Here is a 19,783-nt window from a genome sequence, read left to right as displayed (position 1 = left end):
ATGATTCCATTGTCTAAAAGTTTAGTAATCTCATTTTTTACTACTTCTTTCATATTCGGATTTAAACGTCTTTGTCTATCCGCTTTAGGTGGCTTATCTTCTTCTAAGTGAATCCTATGCATTACAATACTAGGATTAATTCCTTTTAAATCTGAAATTTGCCATCCCATACTTCTTATTCTATTTCTAACAACTTCTTTCAATTTTTCTTCTTGATTTTCTGTTAATTTGTTAGAGATGATTATAGGTAGAGTATCACTTCCGCCTAGGAAAGTGTATCTCAGATGGTTTGGTAATTCTTTAAGTTCTAATTTAGGTGGAACTATTACTGAAGGCGGAACTGGTCCATCTTCTCGAATCAAAGGCTCTGGGTCCTTATCTTCTAATTCTTCACCCATTATAGGTTATATTATTTCTTCTCTTTGAACAATGTCATTAACACATTCTTTAATTAAATCAAGTTTCATACAGGCGAAATCCTCCATAGGATATTTCATCGCTTGATTCATATCGAACTCGATCTTATCGTCACCTATTCGTAAAACTACTTTTCCTTCCGACACATCAACTAGAGCACGTCCCGTGTTCATGAATGGTCTACCAAAGATTAGCGGACAATTAACATCATAAGCAAAATCTAAGATAACAAAATCAATAGGAAAAATAAATTTGTCAACTTTTACTAAAACGTCTTCAATTATACCATATGGTCTTTTAGTGGATTGATCCGCTAATTGCAAAACCATATTGGTACGTTTGATGTCTTCTTCTAAACCTAATTTTTCAAAAATAGACAATGGCATCAAGTTTATACTAGCTCCTAAATCGCAAAGACAACTTGGGAATTCCATATTTCCCAATGTACACGGAATGGTAAAGCATCTGGGATCTTTGAGTTTAGTAGGTAATTTGCTTGATACTATCAAACTACAATCTTCAGAAAGAGAAATGGATGAAATTCCTTCCCAACTAATCTTTTTTGAAATTAAATCTTTCAAGAATTTTCCATAGTTAGGAATTTGCGTAATTGCATCCATGAATGTTAAATTTATATGCAAATTTTTAAGTTTGTCTAAAAATGATAAAAGTTATTTATCATGGTCCTTATTTCGGACCCTGTGTGGAAAAGGTGGTTTTGGTACAAAAGGTTTCGGATTAGAGTCAATTTTTGTATCTTTTTGTTTTAAAGTATCTTCTTTGGATTTTGGTAAATCATTTCTAGGTAAAGTTGAATTTCCGGGCATTTCCGGACCTAAGTAGTTTTTCCCTGAACGAAGAGTGATAGCCTTAACATGCTCTTTCGGATTTTCTTCCGTTTGGCTGGGAAGACTTCCCTCTTTGCGGGATGGAATTGATTTAGCAAGCTGTCCAATTTGAACTTCCAAATTATGGATGCTAGATGATTGGTTTTTGATAAGCTGATCGAATTTACTTTCGATCCGTTTAAAACCATCGTCTTGATTACTTACCTTTCCATTCATAGCATCTATAAATTTGTCGATTTTTGAAGATAAAGTGCTAATCGTATCTCTTGTTTGATTTTGATAATTATTTATACGATATTGATTAGCATTTGCATTATTATTATTATTACCATCTTTCCAATTAAAGTTAGGATGATTTCTCCATCCAGGATTATAAGTATTAGAATAAGGATTAGTAGTTTGGTTTTGTCCTTGGACAAAGTTTACCTGTTCTAACTCATTCATACCTTCGTAATCAATGTCTCTCTGGATTGGATCATTAGGATCGCATGGTGCCATAAATTTATCAATTTTGTGCGATAAGGCAGAAAATTGGGCTTGTAACATTGCTACTGGATCAAGATTCATTATACCGTTAACCGATGATGTACCTGAGGATGATGGTTTCGCCGTTGGTATATGTCCACGCTCTGCGGGCCACATACTGCTGTTGATTGCCATTTCCTCCAAAAGTTCTCTTGCTTGGGCGGACGTCTTCTTCATAAATAACCCTCCAGACATAGCATCTAATGAACCTCTAGTCGTAGGATTTAATCCATTATAGAATGTCTGCATTAAAAGTGCATCTGGCAGTTGGTGGTGTGGGCATAAACGTTGAAGTTCTTTAAAATGTTCCCAAGCTTCATAAAGAGTTTCATTATTATTTTGGGTAAAAGATGTCAACTCTTTGATGACTCTTGCGGTTTTTGCTAAAGGAAAATATTTTGATAAAAACGCTTGGGCTAATTGGTCCCAAGTTTCAAATGTTGCAGCAGGCATAGAAGTTAACCAAATTTTTGCCTTATCCTTTAAAGTGAAAGGAAAGAGGCGAAGTTTGATTGCTTCGGCTGTTACATCAGTAATTTTAAAAGTATCACAAATTTCTAAGAAATTTGTCAAATGTGCATTAGGGTTTTCGTTAGGTAGTCCATAAAACGTTACGTTGTTTTGCAACATATTAAGCAAAGCAGGCTTAATTTCAAATTGATTTGCGTTTATACGGGGTCTAACTACACTATTAGTTACACCGGCCATTCCTGGCCTAGCATAATCCATAAGTGTCGGTGGATCGGCCATATTTTCTGGCTGGACTACTTTGGTTTTTAAGGGTGTTTTGTCTTTGTTTTTCTTGTTTTTCTTGTTTTTCTTAAGTGTTCTTTCAATTTCTGGATCAAGAGGGTCTGGTGGTGTGCCCGAACTTCGTGAACTGCGCATGAACTTGAAATTGTTACACGAGCCAAACTACCTTCAAAACAAAATTGAAAACAAATATGTTATATAACTGAAAATAAATAAAATATAAAAATTGTATAAAAATAATGTGTAAACCTAGATTCGAAAATAAAATACGAAAAATAAAAATTTTGTCAAAAATTTTGGCGTATCCCCGGCAACGGCGCCAAAAACTTGTTGAGCGATTTCCGCAAGTGCACGATTTCGCTTGTAGTAATAAAAATATCGATCCCACAGGGATACGTTTTTTAACGAAAAACTTATTTTTGAATCTGTTAATTTCGAACTTGTTAGATTTACTATTGAATGTAAATGAAAAGTGAAATTTGTCTAATTGAATTTAGGAAATTGTTTAATTGAGTTTGTGGACTTTGAATACTTGAAAATGCTGGAATAAGATTTTATATTTAGAATATATCGATTGTTAGAAAGATCTTCTGATTTTAAGGGTGAATTTTACAAAACAGGAACATTTAGAACTTTTTAGAAAAACGAATGAATTTATTCATTTGCATTAAGCAAAGAAAACAACTTAAACTTTGTATCAATTATGATGATGAAATAAATGACGGAACCTCTAATTAATTGGCTTTGAACGCGACAAAACCCTTTCGGGATAGTTGCCCTTACTCAAATTAAAACTCTTTCGAGATGATAATTTGCCTAAGTGTTCAACAAAGTTTCCTTGTAATGATTTTGAATTCAACTGCGTATTAATGAAAACACCAGCCTCACTTATATTGGATTGGTTACCATAAGTGCTGCATAACGATTTGTCGAATAGAACGGACTTTATTAGATGAAATATAAATTGATACAAGTTTACAGAGAACAAGGAGCATCGAGTTCTTCGAGGGCGTGCAAGTGAACGGCTTGATCGGTTCCTTTCCTTGGGTTTCCTAAGAGGTTGTCAGGCTCAGGGGCGAACACTCTACTCAATCTTCTCGCTGTAACTTCGTAATAGGGATTCGGTCGGCCACTACCATGATGCAAACTAAAACTGGAACAATGTCTAAACGCTACTGAGTTGTAATTAAACTATAAACAATATGTGTACCTCATCTTGTTTTGTACAGAATCTAATTTCTAACTCTCGAAATGTTTTACTTAGAACTTAGACATAAGTTCTACGCTCTGATTCTATATCTATATTATAACATTTCATTGCATTTTTTCTCAACATCAACTCTTTATTTATAGATGTTGAAGGGTTGTGTTTGAAGTGATGTATCCGTTGGTTAAGAGTCGTGTCCGTTGTGAAAGGACGTCTTTATCCACTTGAACGAACGCGTTTCTTGGATTTCAATCATGTGTAAAATGCATTTGGTAAATTTTCTGCACTTACCGAGGATAGGAATCCTCGGCCGTGAATGACGTAGCATTAAGTTGAACGTTGGATGAAGGGGAGAAATGGCTAAACCACGCGTGTCGCGGTCGCGGGTGGTGGATTCGCGGTCGCGGCTTAGTGAGTTTTCCGTTTCTTTGCTTTCGTTCGTGTCCTCGACTTGGTGCTTTCGATTTACGTCGTCTTTGACTCCTTTTATAAGGTTTTTCTTCTGTTTTAGATCCTTTTTCGTTCCTATTTGGATTTTACCAAATATTTAGGTACCTTGCAAGAAAGAAAGATATTCGAGAGTAAAAGTAATCTAAACAGATATAAATAACACGAATTTGTAATAAAAATGATGTAAATGTTAATGATATTTTAGGTATATTTTGGGCTTAACAAATCTCCACACTTAATCTTTTGCTAGTCCCGAGCAAAATTTCACTGAATTTATTCCTTAACTAATCTCTTTATGAAAATAAAACATATATCTTTGTGTTTACCTTTTAAATTAGTTAAGCCGAAAAGACTAACTTCGCATGGCAAATTTATACGCAAAATATCAAACTTACTTAGTATAAATACGATATATCATTCGTCTTGTATTTCAATGTTTAAATTGAAGTATTCAGGACGATGTAAGCACGCACGTTATTGAGTTTTTCATCTCAAGGCATTTCAAAGCACCAAATTTCCTTTCCCAAACTTGAATTATTATATATGATTTATTAAGTTTAATTTATTTGCTTAGTTACGCCCGTGATAAGGGTGGTCTCGATCGTAACTTTATATGCATTTTATTTGTGTTCGCTTAAGAGGTACCGACCATGCCATGGGTGGACGCAATCGTTACTTTAAACTTTAAACACGCTTAATTTTTTCTTATTTAAACGTTCCTTTCATACCTCGATTGTGATAAGGGTGGTCGCAACCGTGGCCAAAAGTACGCTTTACTTTTTTATTTCTTCCCTTTCATACCTCGACTGTGATAAGGTTGGTCTCAATCGTGGCCAAAAGTTAAGAATACGATTTATTGATTATAAATTGTAAATTGGGAAAAAGAAAATTAGCACATTCATCCTATATTGACTTAAAATTCAACATGTATTATGGCTATAGTTTCCTTAAAAACTTCAATTGGTGTTAATGTAAGACAAAATCAAAACCGAGCTAAAAATTGTTAGTTCAATTTAATGCCTATAAACCTAATTGAAAATTTAAAATAAGATTTATTGTATCATGAATTTCATGATTATAAAATAGAGATTGAAAATAAAGAATTTATTACTTAAATACATTCACTCGAGACAATTTTTACTTAAAATCGTGTCGAAGATTTGTGAAAAATATTTTGAAAAATATTACCCGTATAGAAATATTTATTTCTATCGATAATGATAACCTAAAAATAATCATAAAAATTTTAACTTATGATTAATTTATAAATGTAAAAATGATATTTCATAAAAAATGTTAAGTTTTTTCATTTGTTGCAATATACTTAAAAGTGTTGCAATATACGTTGCATTTTGTATTTTTGAAAACAAACAAGTGTTGCATACATTCATTCATTCATTTGCATATATTCGGTCATTCATTCGTTTGCATAAAAATGATATATGTATATATCGCCTCCCACACTTAAATTGGACCATGTCCTCATTGGTGCAAAATGGAGATAAAACATTAAAGATAAAACAAACGGAAAGAAATGAAAGATATAGCAAAGAAAACATGCATCATAAAATTAAAATTGAAATTGTACGAAACATAAGAAAATAAAAATGTACGAAACTGAAATTAAAACAAGATAAGATAAAAATAAAAGATAAAACCTAAGCATTCGGTGGGGAATCCGGAGGTGTTGGTGAAGTTTCCACATTTCGGCGGCGGAAAAACGAAAGCATCCGATGCCGAGTCGATCTTTGCGCACACCTCAAAGTATTGAGGTTGTCATTCATCACCATGTTGTTCTCCACCAAATCATCAATTCTCAAATTCATTTGTCTATTATTGGCATTGATTTGGTTCAAAATTCTCCTTAAATCCACCGGATCATTATCTTGTGTTGCTTGGGTTTGTGGTGCATCTTCCGCTCCTTCCTCCGCACCTCCTTCTTCGGTACCTACATTTTGGGAACTAGAAGCACCTCCACCCATAGTGCCACGAAGATGAGCAATACGGGTAGCATAAGAAATAAAAATGGGAGGAGCCGCAGAAACCAATAAATGAGCCCGCTCAAGAGCCGCAATGTCCAAAACCGGAACATATCCATGGTAGGTGGACATATCATAAGTTGCTAATTCATCCCGTGCTCCCAAAACAATAGCGGTGATTAAATTATCGAGAGGGACCTGAGTGGTGTGAGCCCTCGAAGCACGATACAAATTGTCAAATATCATTCCAATGCTATCAACCCTTAAACCCTTGAACAAACAATCCCAAACAAACAAATCCCGGACTTGAAGTTTTGAACTCTCAACACGACCAAAAAGTGAAAAACTCAAATACTTGTGAAAGAAGAACACACAATTGTCCTTAATCAACTTGCTCGAAGTGTTTTTAGAGTCAAAAGAAGTTTGGTCGGAAAGAGTTTGCCAAAAAGAGTTATTGTCAAAATCCCGAGGCTTATCATAAAAATCACTAGTAGGGAAACCAAACATATTTCCCATAGCCTCATAATCTATGGTATAGGTAGTACCATTATTCCGAAAAGAAATTTCCGTTCTCTTTTTGTTCATCTTTAAAGTAACCAAAAACTCAACCACATACTCTTGAATTTGGGGAAAACGCATAGAAGCAAAAGTTTCCCATCCCAAAGTCTCAATAAAAGCAGTAATTTGTGTAGTGAAGTTCAACTTCCTTACCGAATCAAAGTCAAGAAACTGCATGTCCACGAACTTACGATTAGCGTTTGAAAAGTGCTTGAAACGTCCAACTTCTTCCTCAGAATGAATGTCGAAATAAGCCCCGCAACTAATCCTTAGGCGATTAGCCTCAGTGACAGCCGGCTTGTGTCCAACACGCTTTGCTCTAGGCATGGTTATGGTGTTTAGGGTTTAGAGAAAAAGATGAAAAGAGATAAAAGCTTGAGGTTGAAGAAGAAGTAGAAGTGTTGTATGGAGACTTGAAGTTGAAAGGGTTAGGTGATTGAAAAGGGTAATGATGAAATTGGGAAGAGTAAAAGTAAGGTATTGAAAAGAGGTAAGAGTAGGGGATTGGTTAAAATTTGAGGTGATGTAAGGTTTGTGTAAGTAATAGGTATATATAGGGTTGAATAGGAAGATTAATAGGTAGAGTAGGAATAGGAAGAGGAATAGGTAGAGGTTGAATAGGAAAAGGTGGAAAAATAGGCCAAAAATCCGGACTAGGTGTTGCAGAATCACGCGTGTCGCGACCGAGGATGCGCATCCGCGGCCGCGAATCGCGTGTTTCAGCCAATTTTCCTTTGTATTTTGGAAGGATTTTTACTGAAGTTACCGAGGATCGCACCATTCTCGGCCGCGGATCATGTCTGGCAGCGAATTGTTCTCTGAATTTTGAAGGAAATTGCTGAAGTTACCGAGAATTCAATAATTCTCGGCCGCGGATCACCCTATGGTCACCCAAATTCTGCATAGTAACTCCTATTTGTGTAATTTCTTGATAAATCCTATCCTGAACTCCTTGAAAATGTTATCTGTACTTAAAAACATAAATGGAAAATATTAAATGATAAGGAAAACCAAAGGTTTATCCTTATTAATGGGAAAAATAAATGAAAATGCTTTAATTAACGAATGTTAAATTAATAATAGGAAAAGTTTGGAACTCAAATTAATTGAAGCATTTATGTTCATTTATTAATGTAAGTTAAATGAATCTTTATTTAAGGAATTGAAACTTAGTTATTAACATTTAATTAGTAATGAATGCTTTAAAGTTTTATTTAATAGATTCATAAGTGTAGAATAATGAGTTTTAATGTTAGTGTAACCATATAATCAAAAACAAGATATAATGCAAAAGAGAAAGTTTTATTGAAATAGAAATATGTACAACATATTTACAAACAAAATAAACAAAAGCTATGCTAAAAATTCGTCCCTTTCAATCGGGATTTTCTTAGCCCTATAGCGGTCTATTTTCATCTGCACGAAGGCTTGACGTTCTGGTGCAGAAAGAAAATTTGGGCCTGATCGAAAAACTCGTTTCACTAGACCTTCATATTCTAAAAATTCATAGTCTAGCATCGGGAAAGATTCAGCATCACTCCAAGGAACATAAATACTTCCCTTGGTCCCTAGTATTATTCCACATATAATATTCCCGAACCCAACCTTCTTAGCCTTGGATCTAGATGCGGCAACAAGACCCTCCATCAGAATTTTTGAAGAATCAACCACGTTGCCTTGAAATATATCTCCAAGTACATAAAGATCAGATTCTTGGACGACACTACTGAACGTGCGACCGAACAGGCTGTGACTCAGAAACTTATGCAAATATAGCATAGAGTTGGAATAAAAAGACTTATTATAGGCAAGTTTAGGGTTGAAAGGCCAAATGCCGGTGAGCATTCGCCAAATATCAGTGGACGTCATATCTCTTCCATGATGACGTTTGGTAGTATCCTTCAAGGGAAAACCAAACCAAACATGCAATTCAGGATATCCAAAAGTGAAAGTTTTGCCATCCCGACGAAAACTAAGACGCACCCGACGCTTGTTAACAAAACGAACCGTACAGAAGAACTCTAATATCCAGTCTCCAATTATAGGAAACTTCATATCAACAAATCTGGTCCATCCTAAGCGTTCCATGTAGCGACTCATATCTTCTTTGATTCCCAACTGATCGTTAAGAAAGTCATCCATGTATAACATTCCGACAAAGAATGTGTATCGAAGCCTCAAGAAGCGCCTTCCCTCATCATGATTGAAGATAGGAAAGTTACATCCATAACGCTCTGATATATCTGTATTTTTAGTGCGTGAAGCAACAACTTTCTTAGGATGAGTGTTTGTGGAAGTCATGGTGTTTGGAATGAGTAAGGAAGAAAGGTTCTGAACTTAATTTCTGGGTTGGTGAATGGTAAGAAAATCAGAGAATTGTTCTGATTGAGATGAAAAGAAAGTGACAGAAAACTGACCCTCTAGAACCTATTTATAAAATCCTAGGATGAAAAGAGGTGTTATTTTGAGGTGAAAAGGCATGAAACAGACCTTTTTAAAAATGAAGAAACGCAACTATTCGTTTCCGAAAAGTTGTGTCTGCTGAAAAGTTAAAGAACAAGGGTCAATTACTGCATAAATTCCCCGAGTTGCGACCGAGGATGCTGACCCGCGGTCGCGACACGCTGATTTCCTTGCGGAAATCAGTTGTCAAAACCCCTAATTTCTGATCCTCTACCGAGAATCCTCATCCTCGGTAAGTTCAGAAATTTTCCTGTCAATTTGAAACCTATTGAAGTCAGAATTCTCAACTGAGAATCCCAAATCCTCTATAAGTCCAGAAATTTTCCTAGCCACTAGTCATACCCCAAATCCTCAACTGAGAATTTTAAATTCTCTATAAGTCCAGAAAATTTCCTACCTTCTCAAGAATTCTATATATTTGAATTCTCAACTGAGAATTTCAAATTCTCAACTGAGAATTTCAAATTCTCAACTGAGAATCACTAAATTTCTTCTAATTCTCATTAAATTCCTAAAAATTAATTAAAATCATGACTTGAATATATTTTTGTATATCTAAAATTCTAATATAAAATGATATAATTTAAAACAAAACAAAATAAAAATAAAAATAAAAATAATAAAAACTAACTATTAGAAAAATGAAATGATTTATATGTCAGGAAATCTTGTTACGAAATTAGTTCCTATTTCGGAAATATTTTCGTAATAAATTTTACATCGATTACCGTTGGTTTCCTCAAGTTCCAAAGAACCATAGTCGAATGTTTTGACGACTAAATACGGTCCGGTCCATCTGGACTTAAGTTTTCCTGGAAATATACGAAGCCGTGAATTAAATAACAGCACCTTATCTCCAACATTAAAGTGCTTGACTTTGATCTTGGCATCGTGCCATTTTTTCACTCTTTCTTTATAAATCCTCGCATTCTCATACGATAGATGTCGTAACTCATCTAACTCATTTAAATTGAGCAAACGTTTCTTTCCTGCTTGTTGTAAATCAAAATTAAGTTTTCTAATAGCCCAATAGGCTTTATGTTCTAATTCTACTGGTAAATGACATGCTTTTCCATACACTAAACGATATGGAGTCATTCCTATTGGTGATTTAAATGCAGTACGATATGCCCATAGCGCATTATTGAGTTTTTGTGACCAATCTTTTCTTGATGACGAAACAGTTTTCTCTAGAATCCATTTGAGTTCTCTATTTGAGATCTCCGCCTGACCATTCGACTGAGGATGGTATGGCGTTGACATGCGGTGGCGTACTCCATATTTTTTCATAAGCATATCAAAATTCCCATTTATGAAATGGGTACCGCCATCACTGACAACGAATCTAGGACAACCAAATCTACAAAATATATCGTCAAGAAAATTAACAACTACTTTAGAATCATTCGTAGGGGTTGCAATTGCTTCAACCCACTTCGAAACATAATCAACGGCTACTAATATGTAAGTTTTACCGTTGGAAGGCGGAAAAGGTCCCATGAAATCAATTCCCCACATGTCGAAGATTTCAACTTCCAACACGTTTTTGAGGGGCATCTCATATTTCCTTCCTAAATTTCCCGTTCTTTGGCATTTATCACAATGAGTAATAAATGAACCAACGTCCTTAAACATCGTAGGCCAAAAGAAACCACATTCCAATATTTTAGCTACCGTTTTATTAACTCCATTATGTCCTCCATATGAGCTGGAATGACATTCCGTTATTATAGATTCATTTTCATTTTCTCCGACGCATCTCCTAATTATCCCGTCACCACATGATTTGAATAGAAAGGGATCTTCCCAAAAATATTGTTTAATATCGAAGAAAAATTTCTTCCTTTGTTGGGAAGATAATCCTTCCGGAACAATATCGGTTGCAAGATAATTAGCAAAATCTGCATACCATGGTGACATGATACTTTCTACTTGATAGAGATGTTCATCGGGGAAATCATCTCTTATACTGATAGTTTCACCTATAGGACCATTTTCATCTTCTAGTCTTGATAGATGATCGGCGACAAGGTTTTCTACTCCCTTTTTGTCTTTAATTTTTATATCAAATTCTTGTAACAACAAAACCCATCTAATCAGACGCGGTTTTGCATCTTTCTTAGCAAACAGATAACGTAAAGCAGCGTGATCTGTATAGATAATAACTTTAGATCCTAACAAGTATGACCTAAACTTATCACATGCAAATACTACGGCTAACATCTCTTTTTCTGTTGTTGTGTAATTTAACTGTGCACCTGACAATGTGTGACTTGCGTAATAAATAACATGTAATCTTTTATCCTTTCTTTGACCTAAAACACATCCTACAGCTAGGTCACTTGCATCACACATGATTTCAAAAGGCAAATCCCAATCGGGTTTAGCAATTATGGGTGCACTGACTAAAGCTGTTTTCAATGTTTCGAAAGCTTTAATACAATCTTCATTAAAATCGAAGGTTGAATCCTTCATAAGCAAATTAGTAAGTGGTTTGGAAATCACAGAAAAGTCTTTTATAAATCGTCTGTAAAAACCTGCATGTCCTAGAAATGATCTTACTCCCTTGACAGTTGTTGGTGGGGGTAATTTTTCTATTACTGAAGTTTTTGCTCTATCCACTTCTAATCCTTTTTCAGATATTTTATGACCTAAAACAATTCCTTCGTCAACCATGAAATGACATTTTTCCCAATTTAATACTAAATTCGTTTCTTCGCATCTAGAAAGAACTTTATCTAAGTTTTTTAAACATGCATCAAAAGAATCTCCATAAACTAAAAAATCATCCATAAATACTTCCATGATATCTTCGATGAAATCATTAAAAATTGCAGTCATACAACGTTGAAAAGTTGCTGGTGCATTACATAGACCAAAAGGCATTCTTCTATATGCAAATGTTCCATAAGGACATGTGAAGGTTGTTTTATCTTGGTCATCCGGGTAAATATATATTTGAAAGAATCCGGAATAGCCATCAAGAAAACAATAAAATGCATGACCGGCTATCCTTTCGATCATTTGATCGATGAAAGGTAAAGGAAAATGATCTTTCCTAGTTGCCTTATTTAGGTTCCTATAATCTATACAAACCCTCCAACCGGTGGTGGTTCGCGTAGGTATTAATTCACCTTCATCATTCCTTACTACAGTTATGCCTCCCTTTTTGGGTACACAATGGATTGGACTAACTCATTCACTATCCGAAATAGGATAAATGATTCCATTGTCTAAAAGTTTAGTAATCTCATTTTTTACTACTTCTTTCATATTCGGATTTAAACGTCTTTGTCTATCCGCTTTAGGTGGCTTATCTTCTTCTAAGTGAATCCTATGCATTACAATACTAGGATTAATTCCTTTTAAATCTGAAATTTGCCATCCCATACTTCTTATTCTATTTCTAACAACTTCTTTCAATTTTTCTTCTTGATTTTCTGTTAATTTGTTAGAGATGATTATAGGTAGAGTATCACTTCCGCCTAGGAAAGTGTATCTCAGATGGTTTGGTAATTCTTTAAGTTCTAATTTAGGTGGAACTATTACTGAAGGCGGAACTGGTCCATCTTCTCGAATCAAAGGCTCTGGGTCCTTATCTTCTAATTCTTCACCCATTATAGGTTATATTATTTCTTCTCTTTGAACAATGTCATTAACACATTCTTTAATTAAATCAAGTTTCATACAGGCGAAATCCTCCATAGGATATTTCATCGCTTGATTCATATCGAACTCGATCTTATCGTCACCTATTCGTAAAACTACTTTTCCTTCCGACACATCAACTAGAGCACGTCCCGTGTTCATGAATGGTCTACCAAAGATTAGCGGACAATTAACATCATAAGCAAAATCTAAGATAACAAAATCAATAGGAAAAATAAATTTGTCAACTTTTACTAAAACGTCTTCAATTATACCATATGGTCTTTTAGTGGATTGATCCGCTAATTGCAAAACCATATTGGTACGTTTGATGTCTTCTTCTAAACCTAATTTTTCAAAAATAGACAATGGCATCAAGTTTATACTAGCTCCTAAATCGCAAAGACAACTTGGGAATTCCATATTTCCCAATGTACACGGAATGGTAAAGCATCTGGGATCTTTGAGTTTAGTAGGTAATTTGCTTGATACTATCAAACTACAATCTTCAGAAAGAGAAATGGATGAAATTCCTTCCCAACTAATCTTTTTTGAAATTAAATCTTTCAAGAATTTTCCATAGTTAGGAATTTGCGTAATTGCATCCATGAATGTTAAATTTATATGCAAATTTTTAAGTTTGTCTAAAAATGATAAAAGTTATTTATCATGGTCCTTATTTCGGACCCTGTGTGGAAAAGGTGGTTTTGGTACAAAAGGTTTCGGATTAGAGTCAATTTTTGTATCTTTTTGTTTTAAAGTATCTTCTTTGGATTTTGGTAAATCATTTCTAGGTAAAGTTGAATTTCCGGGCATTTCCGGACCTAAGTAGTTTTTCCCTGAACGAAGAGTGATAGCCTTAACATGCTCTTTCGGATTTTCTTCCGTTTGGCTGGGAAGACTTCCCTCTTTGCGGGATGGAATTGATTTAGCAAGCTGTCCAATTTGAACTTCCAAATTATGGATGCTAGATGATTGGTTTTTGATAAGCTGATCGAATTTACTTTCGATCCGTTTAAAACCATCGTCTTGATTACTTACCTTTCCATTCATAGCATCTATAAATTTGTCGATTTTTGAAGATAAAGTGCTAATCGTATCTCTTGTTTGATTTTGATAATTATTTATACGATATTGATTAGCATTTGCATTATTATTATTATTACCATCTTTCCAATTAAAGTTAGGATGATTTCTCCATCCAGGATTATAAGTATTAGAATAAGGATTAGTAGTTTGGTTTTGTCCTTGGACAAAGTTTACCTGTTCTAACTCATTCATACCTTCGTAATCAATGTCTCTCTGGATTGGATCATTAGGATCGCATGGTGCCATAAATTTATCAATTTTGTGCGATAAGGCAGAAAATTGGGCTTGTAACATTGCTACTGGATCAAGATTCATTATACCGTTAACCGATGATGTACCTGAGGATGATGGTTTCGCCGTTGGTATATGTCCACGCTCTGCGGGCCACATACTGCTGTTGATTGCCATTTCCTCCAAAAGTTCTCTTGCTTGGCGGACGTCTTCTTCATAAATAACCCTCCAGACATAGCATCTAATGAACCTCTAGTCGTAGGATTTAATCCATTATAGAATGTCTGCATTAAAAGTGCATCTGGCAGTTGGTGGTGTGGGCATAAACGTTGAAGTTCTTTAAAATGTTCCCAAGCTTCATAAAGAGTTTCATTATTATTTTGGGTAAAAGATGTCAACTCTTTGATGACTCTTGCGGTTTTTGCTAAAGGAAAATATTTTGATAAAAACGCTTGGGCTAATTGGTCCCAAGTTTCAAATGTTGCAGCAGGCATAGAAGTTAACCAAATTTTTGCCTTATCCTTTAAAGTGAAAGGAAAGAGGCGAAGTTTGATTGCTTCGGCTGTTACATCAGTAATTTTAAAAGTATCACAAATTTCTAAGAAATTTGTCAAATGTGCATTAGGGTTTTCGTTAGGTAGTCCATAAAACGTTACGTTGTTTTGCAACATATTAAGCAAAGCAGGCTTAATTTCAAATTGATTTGCGTTTATACGGGGTCTAACTACACTATTAGTTACACCGGCCATTCCTGGCCTAGCATAATCCATAAGTGTCGGTGGATCGGCCATATTTTCTGGCTGGACTACTTTGGTTTTTAAGGGTGTTTTGTCTTTGTTTTTCTTGTTTTTCTTGTTTTTCTTAAGTGTTCTTTCAATTTCTGGATCAAGAGGGTCTGGTGGTGTGCCCGAACTTCGTGAACTGCGCATGAACTTGAAATTGTTACACGAGCCAAACTACCTTCAAAACAAAATTGAAAACAAATATGTTATATAACTGAAAATAAATAAAATATAAAAATTGTATAAAAATAATGTGTAAACCTAGATTCGAAAATAAAATACGAAAAATAAAAATTTTGTCAAAAATTTTGGCGTATCCCCGGCAACGGCGCCAAAAACTTGTTGAGCGATTTCCGCAAGTGCACGATTTCGCTTGTAGTAATAAAAATATCGATCCCACAGGGATACGTTTTTTAACGAAAAACTTATTTTTGAATCTGTTAATTTCGAACTTGTTAGATTTACTATTGAATGTAAATGAAAAGTGAAATTTGTCTAATTGAATTTAGGAAATTGTTTAATTGAGTTTGTGGACTTTGAATACTTGAAAATGCTGGAATAAGATTTTATATTTAGAATATATCGATTGTTAGAAAGATCTTCTGATTTTAAGGGTGAATTTTACAAAACAGGAACATTTAGAACTTTTTAGAAAAACGAATGAATTTATTCATTTGCATTAAGCAAAGAAAACAACTTAAACTTTGTATCAATTATGATGATGAAATAAATGACGGAACCTCTAATTAATTGGCTTTGAACGCGACAAAACCCTTTCGGGATAGTTGCCCTTACTCAAATTAAAACTCTTTCGAGATGATAATTTGCCTAAGTGTTCAACAAAGTTTCCTTGTAATGATTTTGAATTCAACTGCGTATTAATGAAAACACCAGCCTCACTTATATTGGATTGGTTACCATAAGTGCTGCATAACGATTTGTCGAATAGAACGGACTTTATTAGATGAAATATAAATTGATACAAGTTTACAGAGAACAAGGAGCATCGAGTTCTTCGAGGGCGTGCAAGTGAACGGCTTGATCGGTTCCTTTCCTTGGGTTTCCTAAGAGGTTGTCAGGCTCAGGGGCGAACACTCTACTCAATCTTCTCGCTGTAACTTCGTAATAGGGATTCGGTCGGCCACTACCATGATGCAAACTAAAACTGGAACAATGTCTAAACGCTACTGAGTTGTAATTAAACTATAAACAATATGTGTACCTCATCTTGTTTTGTACAGAATCTAATTTCTAACTCTCGAAATGTTTTACTTAGAACTTAGACATAAGTTCTACGCTCTGATTCTATATCTATATTATAACATTTCATTGCATTTTTTCTCAACATCAACTCTTTATTTATAGATGTTGAAGGGTTGTGTTTGAAGTGATGTATCCGTTGGTTAAGAGTCGTGTCCGTTGTGAAAGGACGTCTTTATCCACTTGAACGAACGCGTTTCTTGGATTTCAATCATGTGTAAAATGCATTTGGTAAATTTTCTGCACTTACCGAGGATAGGAATCCTCGGCCGTGAATGACGTAGCATTAAGTTGAACGTTGGATGAAGGGGAGAAATGGCTAAACCACGCGTGTCGCGGTCGCGGGTGGTGGATTCGCGGTCGCGGCTTAGTGAGTTTTCCGTTTCTTTGCTTTCGTTCGTGTCCTCGACTTGGTGCTTTCGATTTACGTCGTCTTTGACTCCTTTTATAAGGTTTTTCTTCTGTTTTAGATCCTTTTTCGTTCCTATTTGGATTTTACCAAATATTTAGGTACCTTGCAAGAAAGAAAGATATTCGAGAGTAAAAGTAATCTAAACAGATATAAATAACACGAATTTGTAATAAAAATGATGTAAATGTTAATGATATTTTAGGTATATTTTGGGCTTAACAAATCTCCACACTTAATCTTTTGCTAGTCCCGAGCAAAATTTCACTGAATTTATTCCTTAACTAATCTCTTTATGAAAATAAAACATATATCTTTGTGTTTACCTTTTAAATTAGTTAAGCCGAAAAGACTAACTTCGCATGGCAAATTTATACGCAAAATATCAAACTTACTTAGTATAAATACGATATATCATTCGTCTTGTATTTCAATGTTTAAATTGAAGTATTCAGGACGATGTAAGCACGCACGTTATTGAGTTTTTCATCTCAAGGCATTTCAAAGCACCAAATTTCCTTTCCCAAACTTGAATTATTATATATGATTTATTAAGTTTAATTTATTTGCTTAGTTACGCCCGTGATAAGGGTGGTCTCGATCGTAACTTTATATGCATTTTATTTGTGTTCGCTTAAGAGGTACCGACCATGCCATGGGTGGACGCAATCGTTACTTTAAACTTTAAACACGCTTAATTTTTTCTTATTTAAACGTTCCTTTCATACCTCGATTGTGATAAGGGTGGTCGCAACCGTGGCCAAAAGTACGCTTTACTTTTTTATTTCTTCCCTTTCATACCTCGACTGTGATAAGGTTGGTCTCAATCGTGGCCAAAAGTTAAGAATACGATTTATTGATTATAAATTGTAAATTGGGAAAAAGAAAATTAGCACATTCATCCTATATTGACTTAAAATTCAACATGTATTATGGCTATAGTTTCCTTAAAAACTTCAATTGGTGTTAATGTAAGACAAAATCAAAACCGAGCTAAAAATTGTTAGTTCAATTTAATGCCTATAAACCTAATTGAAAATTTAAAATAAGATTTATTGTATCATGAATTTCATGATTATAAAATAGAGATTGAAAATAAAGAATTTATTACTTAAATACATTCACTCGAGACAATTTTTACTTAAAATCGTGTCGAAGATTTGTGAAAAATATTTTGAAAAATATTACCCGTATAGAAATATTTATTTCTATCGATAATGATAACCTAAAAATAATCATAAAAATTTTAACTTATGATTAATTTATAAATGTAAAAATGATATTTCATAAAAAATGTTAAGTTTTTTCATTTGTTGCAATATACTTAAAAGTGTTGCAATATACGTTGCATTTTGTATTTTTGAAAACAAACAAGTGTTGCATACATTCATTCATTCATTTGCATATATTCGGTCATTCATTCGTTTGCATAAAAATGATATATGTATATATCGCCTCCCACACTTAAATTGGACCATGTCCTCATTGGTGCAAAATGGAGATAAAACATTAAAGATAAAACAAACGGAAAGAAATGAAAGATATAGCAAAGAAAACATGCATCATAAAATTAAAATTGAAATTGTACGAAACATAAGAAAATAAAAATGTACGAAACTGAAATTAAAACAAGATAAGATAAAAATAAAAGATAAAACCTAAGCATTCGGTGGGGAATCCGGAGGTGTTGGTGAAGTTTCCACATTTCGGCGGCGGAAAAACGAAAGCATCCGATGCCGAGTCGATCTTTGCGCACGCCTCAAAGTATTGAGGTTGTCATTCATCACCATGTTGTTCTCCACCAAATCATCAATTCTCAAATTCATTTGTCTATTATTGGCATTGATTTGGTTCAAAATTCTCCTTAAATCCACCGGATCATTATCTTGTGTTGCTTGGGTTTGTGGTGCATCTTCCGCTCCTTCCTCCGCACCTCCTTCTTCGGTACCTACATTTTGGGAACTAGAAGCACCTCCACCCATAGTGCCACGAAGATGAGCAATACGGGTAGCATAAGAAATAAAAATGGGAGGAGCCGCAGAAACCAATAAATGAGCCCGCTCAAGAGCCGCAATGTCCAAAACCGGAACATATCCATGGTAGGTGGACATATCATAAGTTGCTAATTCATCCCGTGCTCCCAAAACAATAGCGGTGATTAAATTATCGAGAGGGACCTGAGTGGTGTGAGCCCTCGAAGCACGATACAAATTGTCAAATATCATTCCAATGCTATCAACCCTTAAACCCTTGAACAAACAATCCCAAACAAACAAATCCCGGACTTGAAGTTTTGAACTCTCAACACGACCAAAAAGTGAAAAACTCAAATACTTGTGAAAGAAGAACACACAATTGTCCTTAATCAACTTGCTCGAAGTGTTTTTAGAGTCAAAAGAAGTTTGGTCGGAAAGAGTTTGCCAAAAAGAGTTATTGTCAAAATCCCGAGGCTTATCATAAAAATCACTAGTAGGGAAACCAAACATATTTCCCATAGCCTCATAATCTATGGTATAGGTAGTACCATTATTCCGAAAAGAAATTTCCGTTCTCTTTTTGTTCATCTTTAAAGTAACCAAAAACTCAACCACATACTCTTGAATTTGGGGAAAACGCATAGAAGCAAAAGTTTCCCATCCCAAAGTCTCAATAAAAGCAGTAATTTGTGTAGTGAAGTTCAACTTCCTTACCGAATCAAAGTCAAGAAACTGCATGTCCACGAACTTACGATTAGCGTTTGAAAAGTGCTTGAAACGTCCAACTTCTTCCTCAGAATGAATGTCGAAATAAGCCCCGCAACTAATCCTTAGGCGATTAGCCTCAGTGACAGCCGGCTTGTGTCCAACACGCTTTGCTCTAGGCATGGTTATGGTGTTTAGGGTTTAGAGAAAAAGATGAAAAGAGATAAAAGCTTGAGGTTGAAGAAGAAGTAGAAGTGTTGTATGGAGACTTGAAGTTGAAAGGGTTAGGTGATTGAAAAGGGTAATGATGAAATTGGGAAGAGTAAAAGTAAGGTATTGAAAAGAGGTAAGAGTAGGGGATTGGTTAAAATTTGAGGTGATGTAAGGTTTGTGTAAGTAATAGGTATATATAGGGTTGAATAGGAAGATTAATAGGTAGAGTAGGAATAGGAAGAGGAATAGGTAGAGGTTGAATAGGAAAAG

The 19,783-nt window shown here is 34.7% G+C and overlaps 1 protein-coding gene and 2 non-coding genes across 3 annotated transcripts in view; 2 read left to right on the top strand and 1 right to left on the bottom strand.

The window, feature by feature from the left end:
* Nucleotides 1–19,783, bottom strand: part of LOC136203966 (uncharacterized) — a 50,385-nt gene that overhangs the window by 14,166 nt on the left and 16,436 nt on the right. The window contains exon 4 of the mRNA XM_065995171.1: nucleotides 11,289–12,181. Within this exon, the coding sequence (XP_065851243.1) occupies nucleotides 11,289–12,181 (893 nt within the window). The remainder of the gene's footprint in view (nucleotides 1–11,288; nucleotides 12,182–19,783) is intronic.
* Nucleotides 2,056–2,162, top strand: LOC136204379 (small nucleolar RNA R71). The gene has a single exon (XR_010675222.1). It is a non-coding gene; the product is annotated as a small nucleolar RNA R71 (small nucleolar RNA).
* LOC136204378 (small nucleolar RNA R71) lies at nucleotides 14,475–14,581 on the top strand. The gene has a single exon (XR_010675221.1). It is a non-coding gene; the product is annotated as a small nucleolar RNA R71 (small nucleolar RNA).

Source organism: Euphorbia lathyris, chromosome 8 (assembly GCF_963576675.1).
Source record: "Euphorbia lathyris chromosome 8, ddEupLath1.1, whole genome shotgun sequence".
Taxonomy (NCBI): Eukaryota; Viridiplantae; Streptophyta; class Magnoliopsida; order Malpighiales; family Euphorbiaceae; genus Euphorbia; species Euphorbia lathyris.
Note: the sequence above shows the minus strand (reverse complement) of the source record. Positions and strands in the feature narration are given on the sequence as shown.